The 17250-nt window shown below is 47.8% G+C and overlaps 1 protein-coding gene and 1 long non-coding RNA gene across 11 annotated transcripts in view; one reads left to right on the forward strand and one right to left on the reverse strand.

Annotated features, from left to right (window-relative positions):
• The window catches only part of LOC146395264 (uncharacterized), a 624884-nt gene that overhangs the window by 397514 nt on the left and 210120 nt on the right, over positions 1-17250 (reverse strand). The gene's annotated exons all lie outside the window — the stretch shown is intronic.
• Positions 1-17250, forward strand: part of ZNF341 (zinc finger protein 341) — a 62527-nt gene that overhangs the window by 34864 nt on the left and 10413 nt on the right. For 7 of the 10 annotated variants that reach the window (XR_014832191.1, XR_002339879.2, XM_085003586.1 and 4 more), the window contains 5 exons: positions 2021-2229; positions 8257-8353; positions 11041-11173; positions 16424-16535; positions 16797-16867. Coding sequence is in view for 5 of the 10 variants with exons in the window: in XM_085003586.1 (XP_084859712.1) it covers positions 2021-2229; positions 8257-8353; positions 11041-11173; positions 16424-16535; positions 16797-16867 (622 nt within the window). In the remaining 5 variants the exon portion in view is untranslated. Of the gene's footprint in view, positions 1-2020; positions 2230-8256; positions 8354-11040; positions 11174-15488; positions 15560-16423; positions 16536-16796; positions 16868-17250 lie in introns of all 10 variants that reach the window. The other 3 variants (XR_014832194.1, XR_014832192.1, XR_014832193.1) reach the window with 1 other exon arrangement.

The raw sequence follows: 17250 nt of genomic DNA on the forward strand, positions 1-17250 counted from the left end.
AAAAATAATAATAATAATAATAAAATGTTAAAGACATAATTTTCATACGGATAGCATAGTGAACATGAGTCAGAATTCTACTTAACTCACTAGTAAGGGAACTGGAAGGATGACAAAGCCAGTCAAAAGAGAATATGACACACTGATAGCCATACCCGTGTATAATAGTGTTGGAATTCTGAAATGAGCTTGCTAAGTTAGATAGAAATCTGGGAGTTCCCGTCATTGTGGCGCAGTGGTTGACGAATCCGACTAGGAACCATGAGGTTTCGGGTTCGGTCCCTGCCCTTGCTCAGTAGGTTAAGGATCCAGCGTTGCCGTGAGCTGTGGTGTAGGTTGCAGACGCGGCTCAGATCCTGCGTTGCTGTGGCTCTGGCGTAGGCCGGTGACTACAGCTCCGATTCAACCCCTAGCCTGGGAACCTCCATATGCCGTGGGAGCGGCCCAGGAAATAGCAAAAAGACAAAAAAAAAAAGAAATCTGGTTAACATCCTATAGAGCAGCAAAACCCATGACCTTTGGGGTTATCTTTTCTTTTTTTCTTTTTTTTTTTTCTTTTTTTCTTTTGGCCATGCCCATGGCACACAGAAATTGGGCCAGGGATCAAACCTGTGCCACAGCTTTGACCCGAGCCACAATGATGGCAGCACCAGATCCTTAACCTACTAGGCCACTAGGGAACTCCTGGGGTTATCTTTTCTACATGACAAAAATCATTTACAGTGGGACAATTTTTTAAAAGTTAACATTTAACTTTAGAGCCTGGGATCTAATCAGTAGTAAACAGTGAAAACAAGTCACATTACCCAGAGAGTGAGGTGCCCCTCAGTGGCTTAACCGCCTTAACCTAACTGCTTGCTAGACAGCAGTTCTCAAAGAGCCCCAGACCAGCAGCTTCCACATCTCCTGGGAGCTTGTGGGAATGCACACATGCAGGCCACCCAACCTGCTGAATCCTATTCTCTGGGAGTGGCATAGTCTGTAACTATGATGCATGCTCAAGTTGGAGAGCCACTATTCTAACATGGCATTGGAAGGACGTGATGTCATCTTTTCACACATCTTTTTGAGATGTTATCATTCCAGGTTTTGGATAATTTTTCTAAGTATATCCAGGCCACACAGACCCTGTGGGGAGGGTAATGGGGCCTTTGCGACTGGCCGAGTGGAGGGGACCCCCTAATCAGAATTGACCAGGGCTGGAGTTCCTGGTGGCCTAGCAGTTAAGGATTCAACATTGTCCTGGCTATATCTCATCAGTGCTGTGGTGTGGGTCTGATTCCTGGCCTGGGAATTTTCACATGCCTCAGTTGTGACCAGAAAAAAAAAAGGAAGATTAAAACCAGGGCTCCAGGAGTTCCTGCTGTGGCTCAGCAAGTTAAGAATCCAGTATGATGTCCTTGAGGATTCAGGTTTTATCCTTGGCCTCATTCAGTGGGTTAAGGATCTGGTGCTGCTTCAAGCTGCTATGTAGGTCGCAGGTGCAGCTGCTGTGGCTATTGTGTAGGCCTGCAGCTGCAGCTCTGATTTGCCCTCTAGCCTGAAACTTTTTTTTTTTTTTTTTTTTTTTTTTTTTTTTTTGTCTTTTTGCTATTTCTTGGGCTGCTCCCGCGGCATATGGAGGTTCCCAAGCTAGGGGTCGAATCGGAGCTGCAGCCACCAGCCTACGCCAGAGCCACAGCAATGCTGGATCCGAGCTGCGTCTGCAACCTACACCACAGCTCACAGCAACGCCAGATCGTTAACCCACTGAGCAAGGGCAGGGATCAAACCCGCAACCTCATCGTTCCTAGTCGGATTCGTTAACCACTGTGCCACGACGGGAACTCCCTGAAACTTTCATATGCCACAGGTGGGGCTGTAAAAAGAAAGAAAGAGAAACCAAACCAAACCAAACCCAGGGCTCCAGCAGCAGAGGAGCAGGGGAATAGCAGGGTTCAGGTAGATGCCACAGGGCAGGGGGTGGCAGTGGAGGCAGCTCTCCTGCCTTCCCTCACCTGCTCTGCCTCTTCCCTTCAAGGTGTACAAATGTGTGGTCAAAAGCTGTGCACAGACGTTCCCGAAGCTTGACACCTTTCTGGAGCACATCAAGAGCCACCAGGAGGAGCTGAGCTATCGCTGCCACCTCTGTGGCAAGGACTTCCCCTCGCTGTACGACCTGGGCGTGCATCAGTACTCACACAGCCTCCTGCCGCAGCACAGCCCCAAGAAGGACAGTGCCGTCTACAAGTGCGTGCCCTCCTCTCACTTCCCTCTGCCCACAGGGAGCCCAGAGGTCTGCTCCTTTGGTGGTTGTGACTACTCAGGATCACTGGGACACCTCAAAGGGGAAACCAAGGCTCCAGGGTCCAGCCTGGCAGAGTGGGATCTGGGCCTTGGCACTGATGGGGGAAAGATGCTGGCCTTCCTTATATCATTCTTCAACATGGCAGACATTTATCCTAAAAAAAAAAAAAAAATTCTGAGAAAAAGGAAGCCAGTCTTTCCTTGTTCATAGGGGAAAAAAGATTTGCTTTTTTTCCTAAAGTAAAATATTATGAAAGTAGTATTTTGTCTGATAAAATCTACAAAATTTAGGTTACAATTGGAATGGTAACACTGGTTCTTAGATGAAAAAGTGAACAAGCACGTACGTGAAAGCAAAAATCATAAAAATTTGATTTTTTTTATAATCTTATAAAATTTATGTTAAAGTTGAAACTGTATGCTGCTTCTTAGAATGAACAAGGAATGAATCAAGTGTAGATTTTATTTGGGGTCATTTTTCTGACAATCCTTTACATCACTTTAGTCTTCTGCTTCAGTCATAAAGAGGGTCCCTTTGACAGAAGTGACTTTTGGGGGGGCAATGTTATTTAAAACGTTGCATTTGAAGTTCCCAAAGTGGCTTAGTGGTTAACGAACCCAACTAATATCCATGAGGATGCAGGTTTGATCCCTGGCCTCCCTCAGTGGGTTAAGGTTCCAGCATTGCCGTGAGCTGTGGTGTAGGTTGCAGACGCGGCTCAAATCCTGAGTTGCTGTGACTGTGGTGTAGGCCAGCAGCTACAACTCTGATTGGACCTTGGCCTAGCCTGGGAACCTCTATATGCTGCAGGTGTGGCCCTAAAAAAAGACAAAAAGATGAAACAAAACAAAAAACCCAACATTGCATTTTGCTTTGACAATACAGTGCCTATAAAGTGCAATGTTATTTCCTTTCCCTGTGTACATATTCCATATTCAAGTATCAGGAATGCCTAGTTATTACTATAGCACCTCAACTTTAAAACTTAAGGGAACTTGCTGCAAATCTGGGCCCTTCAGTGTTTTGTGGGGAACGATGCTAAATCTGTGCTAGGTTGGCTTAACCAACCTCCTCAAGGGTGGGCCCAGAGGAGGCACCACCAGGTGGAGAAGCTCTGCCACCAGGGAAGTCCCCAGTTTTGCCGTATGCTTTTAGTTCCTAGATGTTCATATCACTCTGGAGTTGTCAATCTTGTGGTCATCTTTGTGGAGTTTTTCTTCCAGTCACTTTCCAGTCCCTCTTCCAGGCTAGATACTCCCTTGCCAATGGTGTCATCTGAAGATAGCCAGCATCACTTTTATGACTTTGTGGAACCCCCTCATTTTTCCCTGCACTTGTTTTCTCTGCATTTGCCGTATGTCATTATGAAGCAGCTGCCTCGCAAAGCCCAGCACACAGTGCATGGGGATAGATAATAGTGTAAAACAGTGAGAGGTGTTTGGGGAATCCTTCGAGTTTATTAGTGAATATTTTCATGTTAGAATGGCTCTTGCGGAGTTCCCATTGTGGCTCAGTGGTAACGAACCCAACTGGTATGCAGTGAGGACTTGGTTTCAATCCCTGGCCTTGCTCAGTGGGTTAAGGATCAGGCATTGCTGTGAGCTGTGGTGTAGGTCACAGACGCGGCTCCAATTCGACCCCTAGCCTGGGTACTTCCATATGCCTCAGGTGCAGCCCTAAAGAGACAAAAAAAAAAAAAAAAAAAAAGTCAATACAGACCTTGGGGTTAGAATGCATGGGCTACTTAGGGAGATGAGTGTGTAAATATTCTCACTACGTACTGCCATAAATGCCATCACAGACATATATATAGGGTGCAGAAGTGCCACAGTGGGAAGTAGGGCAGGGAAGGTGTCTCAGGAAAAACGATATCTGAACTGGGTTTTGAAGGATAAGTAGGAGTTTTCCAGGTAGACAATGGGTAGGGTGGAATGCATTCCTAGCAGGAAGAACAAACAGCAAAGTGTACAGATATGAAATAAAATAACTACTGGTTTAGGATGACTGTTCTGTAGAATGGAAGCGGGAGGGAATGTTTAGATGGGGCCTAGGGGAGAAAGTAGGGCCAGAGCTTGAGGACCTTGTAGAAATCACAAGAGCTTTGAGAACTTGGGACTGGGACTCAAGAAATTAAGATGTAGAGGAATTGACTCTGGGGGAGATTGGGAAATGGGGCCAGAAAGGCAGGAGAGTCAGGTGAAGCTCTGACCCACTAAGGGGTAGAGATTTCTGGGTAATGATGAGTAATTCATTATCCAGATATAATGAGAGGATATTTTCCTTTGCTTTTGCCCTTCCAATCTGTGGACTGTCTCTGAGTTCCTGTAGCTGTGTGGCTTTCTGGAGTGAGATGCCAAATAAAAGGAAGGGAGCATCTATCTGCCTTGTCCAGAATTAGAGACATTGATCCCTGCAATTCTGGGAGGTAAATTGTATGGGTCAGCTCAGGCGGCTATAACAAAATACAAAATATTGCAGACATGTGAGAGAGAGGGGGCACCTTTTCTCTCTGCTCTTTTTTTTTTTTTTTCTCTTTTTCTTTTATAGGGCTTCATCAGGGGCATATGGAAGTTCCCAGGCTAGGGGTCGAATTGGAGCTGTAGCTGCCGGCCTACATCACAGCCACAGCAATGCTGGATCCTTAACTCAATGAGTGAGGCCAGGGATCGAAACCAAGTCCTCAATGCATACTAGTTGGATTCTTAACCTGCTGTGCCACAAGGGGAACTCCTCTCTGCTGTTTCTTATAAAGGCACTAATCTTTTCTGGAGGACCTCACACTCATGATATCATCTAAACCTCATCCCCTCCCAAAGGCTCCATCAGTAAATACCACTGTATTGAGGGTCAGGACTTCAACATACGAATTTTGGAGGGGCACAGTTCAGTACAGTGTTCTCCCCATTTTGAAGGTAAAGATGCTGAGGCTCAAAGAGGAGGAGCAACTTATCCACCACAGTAGCAACGTCTGTACAGAATTGAGATTCAAACTCTTTTTTTTTTTTTTTTTGGTCTTTTTGCTTTTTATAGGGCCGCTCACTCGGCATATGGAGTTCCCAGGCTAGGGGTCTAGTCAGAGCTGTAGCAACCAGCCTATGCCAGAGCCATAGCAACGCCAGATCTGATCCTTGTCTGCGACCTACACCACAGCTCATGGCAGTGCCGGATCCTTAACCCACTGAGCGAGGCCAGGGATTGAACCCGCAACCTCATGGTTCCCAGTCGGATTCGTTAACCACTGCGCCACAACGGAAACTCCAAGATTCAAACTTTTATCTAGGACCTTGGAAGCTTCATAGCTCTGGATTTGGAGTTTGCAGGCTGAGGATTGAGCCAGTGAGTTGGCCCTTTGCCTGCAGTAGATCACTTTTCCCAGTTTCTTTGCCAAGGTTAGAAAGTCAGAGGCCCCTTGTAGCTATTGGACCTGCTGACCACAAAGTAAGGTGCAAGGAGGCAGGCCACCATGTAGATGGCCCGAGGGTGCAGTGGTATAGTGGGTAATGATCAGGGCTGTGGAGCCACTTCCCCAAGCTCCAATCAGAGCTTGACTGCAAACCTGATGGATGACCTCAGCAAGGTGTCCAGCCACTTTGTGAAAAGTTGCCTTATCTGTGAAAAGGGGGGTAGTGACTACCCTATTGGATTATTCATAAGGATCAAGTAATATGAGTATGAGGCTCTTAAACATGGTACCTGGAACACATAAATACTCAATAAATATTATCATTGCAGGAGTTCTCTTGTGGCCCACTGGGTTAAGGATCCAATGTTGTCACTGTAGCGGCTTGGGTCACTGTTGTGGTGCAGGTTTGATCCTTGGCCTAGGAACTTCCACATGCCTCAGGGGTGCCCCCCCAACCAGATGTTATTGTTGCTGCAGTGGTTATTAATCAATTTCAATCTAGGTTTGCTTGCAGTAGGGACCCAAAATGCCTGGTCGAATTGGAGCTGCAGCTGCCGGCCTTGGCCACAACAACGCCGGATCTGGGCCAGATCTGGGCCACATCTATGACCTACCCTGCAGTGTGATCAATTAAGTATGTTATCTAATCTACAGACCTGATTCGAAATCTTCCAATTGTTACAATAACATCTTTTATAAACAAAGAAAAAAAAATGTTTTTTGTGGCTGGGATCCAATCCAGGATCACATGTTGCATTTGGTTGTCACCTCTCTTTAGTCTTCTTTAAGCCGGAACAGTTCTCGTTCTTTCTTTGTCTTTCATGACCTTGATATTTTTTATAAACCAGTCATTTTGTAGAATGCTCTCGGTTTGGGTTTGTCTGATTTGCCACTTTTGACAGGACTGTCTCAAAGTGACACTGTGTCTTTCTCAGCATGTTACATTGGGCAACCCATGACATTACTTTGGCCTGTTGCTGGGGTTGTTACCTTGGATGACTTGCTTAGGGTGGTGTTTCTGGCAGGGAGTATTAACTTTGATGATATTGCAAAACTGCCTCCTCTGCAAACCCGTTGCCTCCTTGCTGCTGAAGCTGGCCCTCTCCTTCCTACCCGCTTGTGAGGTCCCTGCCCTCCTGGTAGCTCAGCTCCCACCTTACCTCCTCCTCCTTTCTTGCCACCTGGAGGCATTTGGCTTGTGGTTTTCAGGGTACACTCTGAAGGAGGGTTCCTCTGGGCCCACCGCAGGTGCAGTCAACCTTCAGGTTTCCCACGGTGGCCCTGGGATACAGATGGCAGGGCCCACGATGCCATTTTTGGCATGAATTGCTCACCTATCTGTAGCATTCCTCACTGGAACTGCATTGTAAATGGGCCCATTTGCTGGTGAATGTTTTCATGGTGGGAAAATGGTGGGATCTTTTCTTTCAAGTGGCTTGTGGCCTAAAACTGCTGTTTTGTGGGCATGTTAGCTACTGATGCTGAGTAAAGACTGGAGTTCCTGTTGTGGCTCAGCTGGTAAAGAACCCAGTGCAGCGTCCATGAGGATGTGGGTTTGATCCCTGGTCTCACTCAGTGGGTTAAGAATCTGAGTTGCCATGAGCTGAGGTGTAGGTCGCAGACATGGCTTATGGCTTGGATCTGGCATCTGGGGATCAAACCTGCATCCCAGCACTCAAGAGATGCCGCCAATCCCATTGCATCATAGTGGGAACTCCTAGGTGGAGTTCTTTTAGGGAGACTTTTAGGGAAGGGTGTGACATGGTCAGATTTTTTTTTTTTTTTTGTCTTTTTGTCTATTTAGGGCCACACCCGTGGCATATGGAGGTTCCTAGGCTAGGGATCTAATCAGAGCTGTAGCCACTGGCCTACGCCAGAGCCATAGCAAGGTGGGATCCGAGTCTCATCTGCGACCTACACCACAACTCACGGCAACGCTGGATCCTTAACCCACTGAGCAAGGCCAGGGATTGAACCTGCAACCTCATAGTTCTTAGATTCGTTAACCTCTGAGCCACAACAGGAACCCCAGACTTTTTATTTTTTTATTTTTTATTTTATATTTTGCTTTTTAGGGCCGCACTTGCGGCATGTGAAGGTTCCCAGGCTAGGGGTCAAATCAGAGCTGCTGCCAGCCTACACCACAGCCACCAATGCCAGATCCGAGCCTCAAATGTGACCTACGGCAACACCGGATCCTTAACCCACTGAGCGAGGCCAGGGATCAACCTGGTGTCCTCATGGATACTAGTCTAGTACGTTACCACTGAGCCACAATGGAAACTCCTGATTTGATTTTTAAAGTCTCCTGCTGGCTCCCTGTGGAGAATGGACTACAGGGGGTGAGTTAGGGCAGAGAGGAGGCTATTGTACACGTCTGAGCAAGAGACGGCCTGGACTAGGAGGGAGGCAGCGGCAGGAGAGAAGAGTGGATCGATCTGAGAATGAGTTAGAATGTAGGGTTTTGCCTCCTGATATTGGAGGAGGGGAATGGCTGGTTCCCACCTCTGCTGGGGGAGTCTAGCCCATGCACACAGCTCTCACTTCTCTGCTTCTCCCCGTTTAGGTGTGTCAAGTGCGTCAACAAGTATTCCACCCCCGAGGCACTGGAGCACCACCTGCAGACCGCCACTCACAACTTCCCCTGCCCGCACTGCCAAAAGGTGGGGACTCCTGCCCCTGGGACAGTAGGGGTGAGAGGTGGTAGAATGAAGACCCCACCATCTCCTTCTCCCCTCCTACCTCAGTACATGCAGGCCATGCCTGGGGTTATCTCTGCAGACCTCTTCATCTTTGAAGAGTGAGAACTCTATGTGGTCCATCTTACCCCTTGAACACCGCCCATGGCCATCCCAGGGCTGCTGCTGGGCCAGGCGGGCCAGGCCAGGTTGGTGAGCAGTGAGGCCTCTCTGGGGCCCAGACCTAGCATCTGAACAGCAGCCTTCAACTTCTTGAGTCTTACGTCCTTGTTATTATTGATTTTTTTTTTTTTTCCAGTGGATCTGGAAGCCCTCACAAAAGCCTCGCCCTTAATATCATCAAATATTCAGGCAGTATTCCATTTTCCACTTTTCCCAAAAATGTAATTTTTATAAAGTGTGTTTGTTTGAATCAGGTCCATATATTGTGATTGATTGATATGACCAAAGCTTTTATTAATCTACCATTTCCCTCCATCCGTGCTCCTTTTTTTTTTTTTTTCCTTTTAATGTGTTTGTTGAAGAAACTGGGCCATTGGTCCCACGGAGTTTCCTGAAGTCTGGATTTTGCTGATTGCATCCCTGGTGTGTTTAACTGGTTTCTTTGTTCTGCTCATTTTCTTATGACCTTACATGGCAAATTTTCCAGGACAGCCCTGGTTTGACTTCAGCCTCCTGATAGGTGTTTGTAATTATATAGCTTAGTTTGGGGTTCTGCAATTTGTGGTCCAAATAAAAGCTATCATGATTAGCAAGAGCCACAAGCCAGATGCTTATCTGAGCATTTCATCTGTTTTTCTTTCTTTTTTTTTTTTTTTTGTCTTTTTAGGGCCAAACCTGAGGCACATGGAGGTTCCCAGGCTAGGGATTGAATCGGAGCTGTAGCTGCCGGCCTACAGTAATGCCAGATCTGAGCCATGTCTGCGACCTACACCATAGCTCATGACAAAACCAGATCCTTAACCCACTGAGTGAGGCCAGGAATCGAACCTGTGTAATCATGGATCCTAGTCAGATTCATTTCCGATGAGCCATGACGGGAACTCCTGAGCATTTTATCTGAATTGACTCATTTAACCCTGGGAGGTAGGTATGCTATTACTGTCCCCATTTTACAGATGAGTAAACCCAAGGCACAGAAAGGTCACCCAGCTAGGAAATGGTAGGGCTGAAAAGTAGTTGTGTCTGTGCCCTTGACCACGTCTTTTTATCAAATGAATGAAAAATGACTGAATGCCCTTCCTATGCCTGGGGAGGAAGGATATTTTGGCTTCAGTGTTTTCTGGTTTTGTATTACCTTTCCATTTGTTTCTTCAGTTATTTATTCATTTTTTAATCCATTTCTTTGCTTGTCAGTCATTTGACTCAGGCCTTGTGCTGGGGGATGAGATCCCTTCTCTGCCCTCTGAGACATCCCATGTGAGCAGAGGGCTGTGATGCAGTGGGTTAGATGCTAACTTTTAAAATGTGGGTGAAGGAAGAGTTCCCACTGTGGTGCAGTGGGTTAAGAAACTGACTGCGGAGTTCCCGTCGTGGCGCAGTGGTTAACGAATCTGACTAGGAACCATGAGGTTGCGGGTTCGGTCCCTGCCCTTGCTCAGTGGGTTAACAATCTGGCGTTGCCGTGAGCTGTGGTGTAGGTTGCAGACATGGCTCGGATCCCGCGTTGCTGTGGCTCTGGCGTAGGCCGGTGGCTACAGCTCCGATTCGACCCCTAGCCTGGGAACCTCCATATGCCGTGGGAGCGGCCCAAGAAATAGCAACAACAACAACAACAAAAAAGACAAAAAGACAAAAAAAAAAAAAAAAAAAGAAATTGACTGCAGCAGCTTGGGTTGCTTCGGAGGCACAGGTTTGACACCCTGCCCAGTGCAGTAGGTTAAAGGCTTCAGCGTTGCCGCAGCTTCAGCGAAGGTCACAGCTGTGGCTGGGATTTATTCCCTGGCCCAGGAGCTCCCATATGCCACAAGTGTAGCCATAAAAAGAAAAAAAAAAGTGTGTTAATAGGTGCAGCCTATTGCCTTTGGAATGGATTAGCAATGAGATCCTGCTGTGTAGCACTGGGAACTATGTCTGGTCACTTATGATGGAGCGTAATGTGAGAAAAAAGAATGTATACATGTATGTGTAACTGGGTCACCATGCTGTACAGTAGAAAGTTGACGGAACACTGTAAACCAGCTATAATGGAAAAAAAATAAAAATCATTGTATTAAGAAAGAAAAAGAAAGAAAGAAAAAGAGAGAGAGAGAGAAAGGAAGGAAGGAAGGAAAATAAAAATGTGTGTGGATACTGAAGGGTGGACTCCGCTTTGCCAGGTGTGGCGTTGAGTCAGGGAGGGCTTCACAGAAACAGTGACCTAAGTTGGGTCTTAAAGTATGAGTAGGAGTTTGATAGGCTAAGACAGAAAGTCTCTCTGAGAAGGAAAAATAGCCTGGGCAGAAGCTCAGAGCAGGCATGTTTTGCCTAGGCTTGGGGTGAGTAGTGGGAGTCATGAGGGTCTAAAGGCTGAGCTGGACCCTGTGGACCCTGACCCCTTGGTGGGCAGAAAGGAGGGTGTTTCTGTAAAGGCTGGTAATGAGGGGTCCCTTGAACTCAGAATGTGGTGAGGGCTGGGGGTCAGACCTAACACCGATTCCTTGTTCTGCCAGGTGTTTCCTTGTGAACGCTACCTGCGGCGTCACCTGCCCACCCATGGCAGTGGGGGCAGGTTCAAGTGCCAGGTGTGTAAGAAGTTCTTCCGGCGGGAGCACTACCTCAAACTGCATGCTCACATCCACTCAGGTGGGTATCTTGCCCCCGACCAACTCCTGCTCAGTCCCCCTTCCCCTCTCCCCAAGTCCCTCTCTGTTCCCCTCCCATCCCCTTCTGGCCTTCCCTCCCATCTCCCTCAGCCTTCTTCCCCATCCCATCCCTCCCTTTATCCCATTCCCCCTCTCCTTCCTGGCCTCCCACCCACCCGTTCTCTCAAGTCAACAAGGGGTCCCCACCACAAAGAGGAGAGATGAGCCCCTGGGGGCTGGTAGAGGGGCTTAGCTCTGCCCGAGAGTCAGCCCCCTCTGACCATTCGGAGCCCTTGGGGTGGGGGGCGCTGTTTTCAATGCCAAACTCCCTCCCAAACCCAGACAAAACCCCCTCTCCTTAGTTCCCCACTTGAGACACATTAACTTTTAATTTTATCTTAATTTAAAAAATATTTTTAGGAGTTCCCGTCATGGCACAGCAGAAACGAATCTGACTAGGAACTGTGAGGTTGTGGGTTTGATCCCTGGCCTTGCTTGGTGGGTTAAGGATCCGGCGTTGTCGTAAGCTGTGGTGTAGGTCACAGACACAACTCAGATACTCTGTTGCTATGGCTGTGGCGTAGGCTGGCAGTTGTAGCTCTGATTTGACCCCCAGCCTAGGAACTTCCATGTGCTGCAGGTGCCGCCCTAAAAAGCAAAAAAAAAAAAAAAAAAAAATTTTTTTTTAAATGGATGCAGTCCTTTATTGTTACTTATTTTTTATTTTTTTCCTTTTCTTGGCACTCCATGGCACATGGAGTTCCTGGGCCAGGAATCAGATCCCGAGCCGCAGTTGAGACCTAAAACACAGCTGCAGCAATGCCACCTGTGCCAGGCCAGTGATCTGTGACGCAGCGCTCCAGAGACACTGCCAATCCTGTTGCACCACAGTGGGAATTCCTAAAGTTTGTTTGTTTTTTTTGTCTTTTTGTCTCTTTTAGGGACATGGCATGTAGAGATTCCCAGGCTAGGGATCGAATCAGAGCTGTAGCTGCCGGCCTACACCACAGCCACAGCAATGTCAGATCCGGGCTGCGTCTGTGACCTACAGCACAGCTCACAGCATTGCCGGATCCTTTAACCCACTGAGCGAGGCCAGGGATTGAACCCGCAACCTCATGGTTCCTAGTCGGATTCGTTAACCTCTGAGCCATGATGGGAACTCCCTAAAGTTTTTTTTTTATTAGTTAAAACATTCTGTTTTGTTTTACACAGGAAATGGTCTAGGAGTTCCCGTCGTGGCTCAGTGGTAATGACTCAGACTGGTATCCATGAGGACACTGGATCCTTGACCTCACTCAGTGGGATGGGGATGCGGCATTGCCGTGAGCTGTGGTGTAGGTTGCAGATGCAGTTCAGATCTGGCGTGGCTGTGGATCTGATTCAACCCCTAGCCTGGGAACCTTCATATGCCGTGGGTGCGGCCCTAAAAAGCTGAAAGGAAGGAAGGGAGGGAGGGAGGAAGGGATCTAAAGATTGAGAGAACCTGAGGAGATCTTTCACCTTACAAAGCATATATAATGAAAATAAATACCCTCCCCCTCCTCAGATGTACAATCCAAAGTTTTTTAATTTTTTTTTTTACTATCACCTATGGTAAAGAATACATTTATATGCAACACAGGTAATATGTGTATACACACAGAATATATTGAAACAAAAAATTTCAAACCAGTATTTTTTATCTATACAATTTTGGTTGTTAAAATAACCACCATTGGGTTATGATCTGGAGTTTGTAGTTTGAAAAGTACTCCTAATTCCCCTTCCCCAAAGTGATCATTGTTAGTGGTCTCATGTGGGTCATTCTGGTTGTATTTTACATCTATACAAAACACTTGCTTACCTTTGCACAAGTGAGCTTATAACTCTATATTTTTTTAAGAGATCATTTATTCCATGATTGATTTTACATTAGATTCTATTGCATACATTGGGTCATACTAGGATGTTTCTCTTTTTATTTTATTTATATATATATATAATAAAAAATATATATATATATAATTTTTTTTTTTTTGGATTTTAGGGCCACACCTGCAGCATATGGAGGTTCCCAGGCTAGGGGTCCACTTGGGAGCTATAGCTGCCGTCCTACACCACAGCCACAGCAACACCAGATCCAAGCCGCATCTGTGATCTACACCAAAGCCCACAGCAATGGCAGTTCCTTAACCCACTGAGCAAGGCTAGGGATTGAACCCACAACCTCATAGTTCCCAGTCGGATTCATTTCCCCCGCGCCGTGATGGGAACACCTGTAACTCGAATATGTTCCTTTCTTTTCTTCGGTTTTCAATGTGCCTTGAAGATGTTCCTCATAACACCTTTTTTCTCAGCTGCATAGTATTCTCCTGCATCTGTTGTCTTTGATTTAACCACTACCCTGTGGATGGACACTTAAATTATCTTTTCAGCAATTAGTTTGTACACCCAATGCTGTGTGAGTCCTTTGAAAGGCTTTTGGAAGTATATCTGTTGTGTGGATTGCTAGCAGTGGAAATGCTAGGTTAAAATGTATATGCCGTACTGAGTTTCAGTTTGGGATGATGAAAAATTCTGGAGATGGATAGTGGTGATGGTAGCAAATGTACTCAATGCTACTGAAACGCTACAGTTAAAGATGGTTATAAAGGGGAGTTCCTGCTCTGGTGCAATGGGATTGGTGGCATCCTAGGAACACTGGGATGCAGGTTTGATCCCCAGCCCGGCACATTGGGTTAAGGATCCAGCATTGCTGCAGCTGCAGCGTAGGTTGCAACTGTGGCTTGGATCTGATCCCTGGCCCAGGAACTCTACATGTGATGGGGCATCCAAAAAAAGAAAAAAAAAAAGCAAATTTTATGTTATGTATATTTTACCACAATAGAGGAAAAAAAAGTAAATGCTTTGGCAATTTTGGTAGATATTACCACATGGCTTACTTTATGATTTTAAAAATAGTATATTTTTCTTTTTTTGGCTGCACCCATGGCATGTGGAAGTTCCTGGGCCAGGGATCAAACCCACACCACCACAGTGGCAAAGCTGGATCCTAACCTTCCTAAGTCACTAGGCATTTCCAATACTTACTATTTAAAAAATTTTTTCTTTTTGTCTTTTGACCCTTTAGGGCTGCACCCACGGTATATGGAGGTTCCTAGGCTAGGAGTTTAATTGGAACTGTTGCTGCCGGCCTATGCCAGAGCCGCAGCAACGCGGGATCCGAGCCACGTCTGCAAACTATACCACAGCTCATGGCAATGCTGGATCCTTAACCCATTGAGAGAGGCCAGGGCTTGAACCCCCAACCTCATGGTTCCTAATTGGATTCATTTCCACTGTGCCATGATGGGAACTCCTCCAATAATTATTATTGAAAAGTAATACATGCTTTATTGTAAAAAATGGGAGCCATATGGAAGTACATAAAGTAAAATGTCAAATTCCCCTTTAAGTCCTAATTGCTACTGACATTTTGGTGTATGCCCTCCCCTGCCTTTCTCTCTGCATATTCTCTTTTTTTTTTAGGGTTGCACCCATGGCATATGAAAGTGTCCAGGCTAGGGGTCGAATTGGAGCTGCAGCTGCCGGCTGACACCACAGCCACAGCAATGCTGGATCCTTAACCCACGAGTGAGGCTAGGGGTTGAACCTGCATCCTCCTGGATACTAGGTGGGTTTGTAACATCCTGAGCCACAATGGGAACTCCTCCCTGCATGTTCTGTATGTATATAAACACATACGGCCAGGGCTGTTTTGGAGTATGAGGATTATATTTTTTTCTAACAAATATGGGACTGAATTAAGCTGTCCTACTCTTTTCTTTTCCCCCTAGCAATGTGGTGGCAGCAGATCTTTCCAGATCAGGAAACACAGATCAACCTTAATCTTTTTTTTGTCTTTTCTAGGGCCACTCCCATGGCATATGGAAGTTCCCAGGCTAGGGGTCGAATTGGAACTGTAACCACCAGCATACACCAAAGCCACAGCAACATGGGATCCAAGCCGCATCTGTGACCTACACCACAGCTCATGGCAATGCCAGATCCTTAACCCACTGAGTGAGGCCAGGGATCGAACCCTCAACCTCATTGTTCCTAGTCGGATTTGTTAGCCCCTGAGCCATGATGAGAACTCCCAATCTCAATCTTTTTCATGACTGCAAAACATTCTTTTGTAAGGACCAGAATTTCCTTAGTCACTGGGTTGACATTTTTAAAAAGTACTTTATTCGTTCCAGAGGGAGCACAGAGAGGAAGTTACGACAGGAAATAAAACAGCCCAGTAATAGCCCTTTTCCAAAGGACAGGTTGTGACCTCTTGCCCCTTTCAGGTCAGAGCTGCTCCCTCACCACCCCCAGCCCCACCCATGGGTTCTGCAGCAGATGATCTGGAGCAACTCAGGTGGGTTCTGGGTCACACTGCTGAGCTGGAATTTTAGTTCCCCCAAACACTAAGTGTGGACCATGAACCTCAGTTTTCTCATCTAGTCCCTACCTCATGGGTTGTTGCAAGGATTCAGCTAAATAAGGTGTAGTTCCTCCCTCCCCGTGGCAGACCCATTTCAGTAAATGTTAGGACCATCCACCCTGTCACTCAGCCCACACCTTCGCCTCATCCCTGACTCTCTTCCTCTCACGCCCCACAGCCGATCCATTGACAAGCGCTGCCGATTCTGCTTCCCAAACAGCGCCTGTACTTGGCCACTTCCCGTCTCTTGACCCAGCCTCCTTCCTGCCGCCACCCTCACCCCCTCAGCCTGTTCTCTGCACGCAGCCAGAGGGAGCCTGTGAAACCCTCCCGTCAGATCCTGTCCCTCTGCTCAGCCCCTCTGGTGACTGTGGTGTTCCAGGCCTCCCTGTTGGGCTGGCTGCCATGCCCACCTCCTCTTCTGGCTCGTTTCCCCCCCACACACACACCCCCGCTCCATTCTGGCCACACGCGCCTCCCCTTTGTTCCTCAGACCCATCCAGCGCCCCCACCTCTCCTCCGGCCGGCCACCCTCTCGCCAAGATTTCTGCGTGGTTCACTCCCTCACTACCTCAGGTCTCACTCACCTCAGGTGTTGCCTCGTCAGAGAGGCCTTTCCTGACCCTCCACAAGAGCCCCCTCTTCTCCTTGGCAAAGCAAAGTCCTGAGGAGTGAGCAGCAATGTTGCCCCCAGGCCACCTCCCTGGAGGGGTTGCTGTCCTCTGGTGGGGACCCTGCACCCCACAGTCAGACTCCCTCTTATGGTGCCCTTAGTCCTTCATCTGTTTCCTCCTGCAGGAGAGAAGCCCTACAAATGCTCAGTGTGTGAGTCCGCCTTCAACCGCAAGGACAAACTGAAGAGACACATGTTGATCCATGAGCCATTCAAGAAATACAAATGCCCCTTCTCGTGAGTGGAGCCGGCGTGGGCGGGAGGGGCCAGATTTATCCTGCTAGGAGTGTCAGGGTGAGGGCTTCAGGCTCTCTGTCCTTTTGTCCTGTCCTGGGCCCTGCCTGGCCACCTCACTCCCCACCCTGCCACCCTGCCACCCTGCCCCCTCGCCCAGCCCTTAAGGTGGACGAGGAGCCCCCTCGGCCCAGGATGAACAGCAGGGCCAACAAGAGAGTCCTGAGCCTCGAGAGCTCCCCTGACCAGGGTTTTGGATTCTAGGACACACACGGGCTGCAGTAAAGAGTTCAACCGGCCAGACAAGCTGAAGGCTCATATCCTCTCCCACTCGGGTAAGTGGCCCCTGGACCTGCCAGAAGGGTCTAGTTCAGCTCAAGCCCCCCTGGGCAGGCCCACTGGAAAGAGCAGACACCCCCTGGGAGGCTTAGTATCCCTGCCTGGTGCATCCCGGCCCACAGACCTGCGCTCCTATGAGCCCGGCCAGTGTTTGGGTTCTCAGGGTGCACAGAGGTGCATCAGACAGTCCCCCAGGCTGAGGAGGAAGCTGACACAGGAGGAGATGACTATAAATCAGAGGCACCCGCTGCGTTCGAGGTGTGGGTCAGGTGGAGATCTGATTCTGACTGGGTCCAAGATAAGGCCTGGGAGGTTCCTCGGTCCCTTCAGCAGAGCAGGCGTGTGGAGTGGGGGCGTCTCCACACCACTTCTCAGTTTT

The sequence above is a fragment of the Sus scrofa genome, chromosome 17 (genome assembly GCF_054392235.1).
Source record: "Sus scrofa isolate SSC_HxYL_T2T_F1_AM1 chromosome 17, Sscrofa_HxYL_maternal_Yorkshire_Landrace_v2.0, whole genome shotgun sequence".
In the NCBI taxonomy this organism is placed as follows: Eukaryota; Metazoa; Chordata; class Mammalia; order Artiodactyla; family Suidae; genus Sus; species Sus scrofa.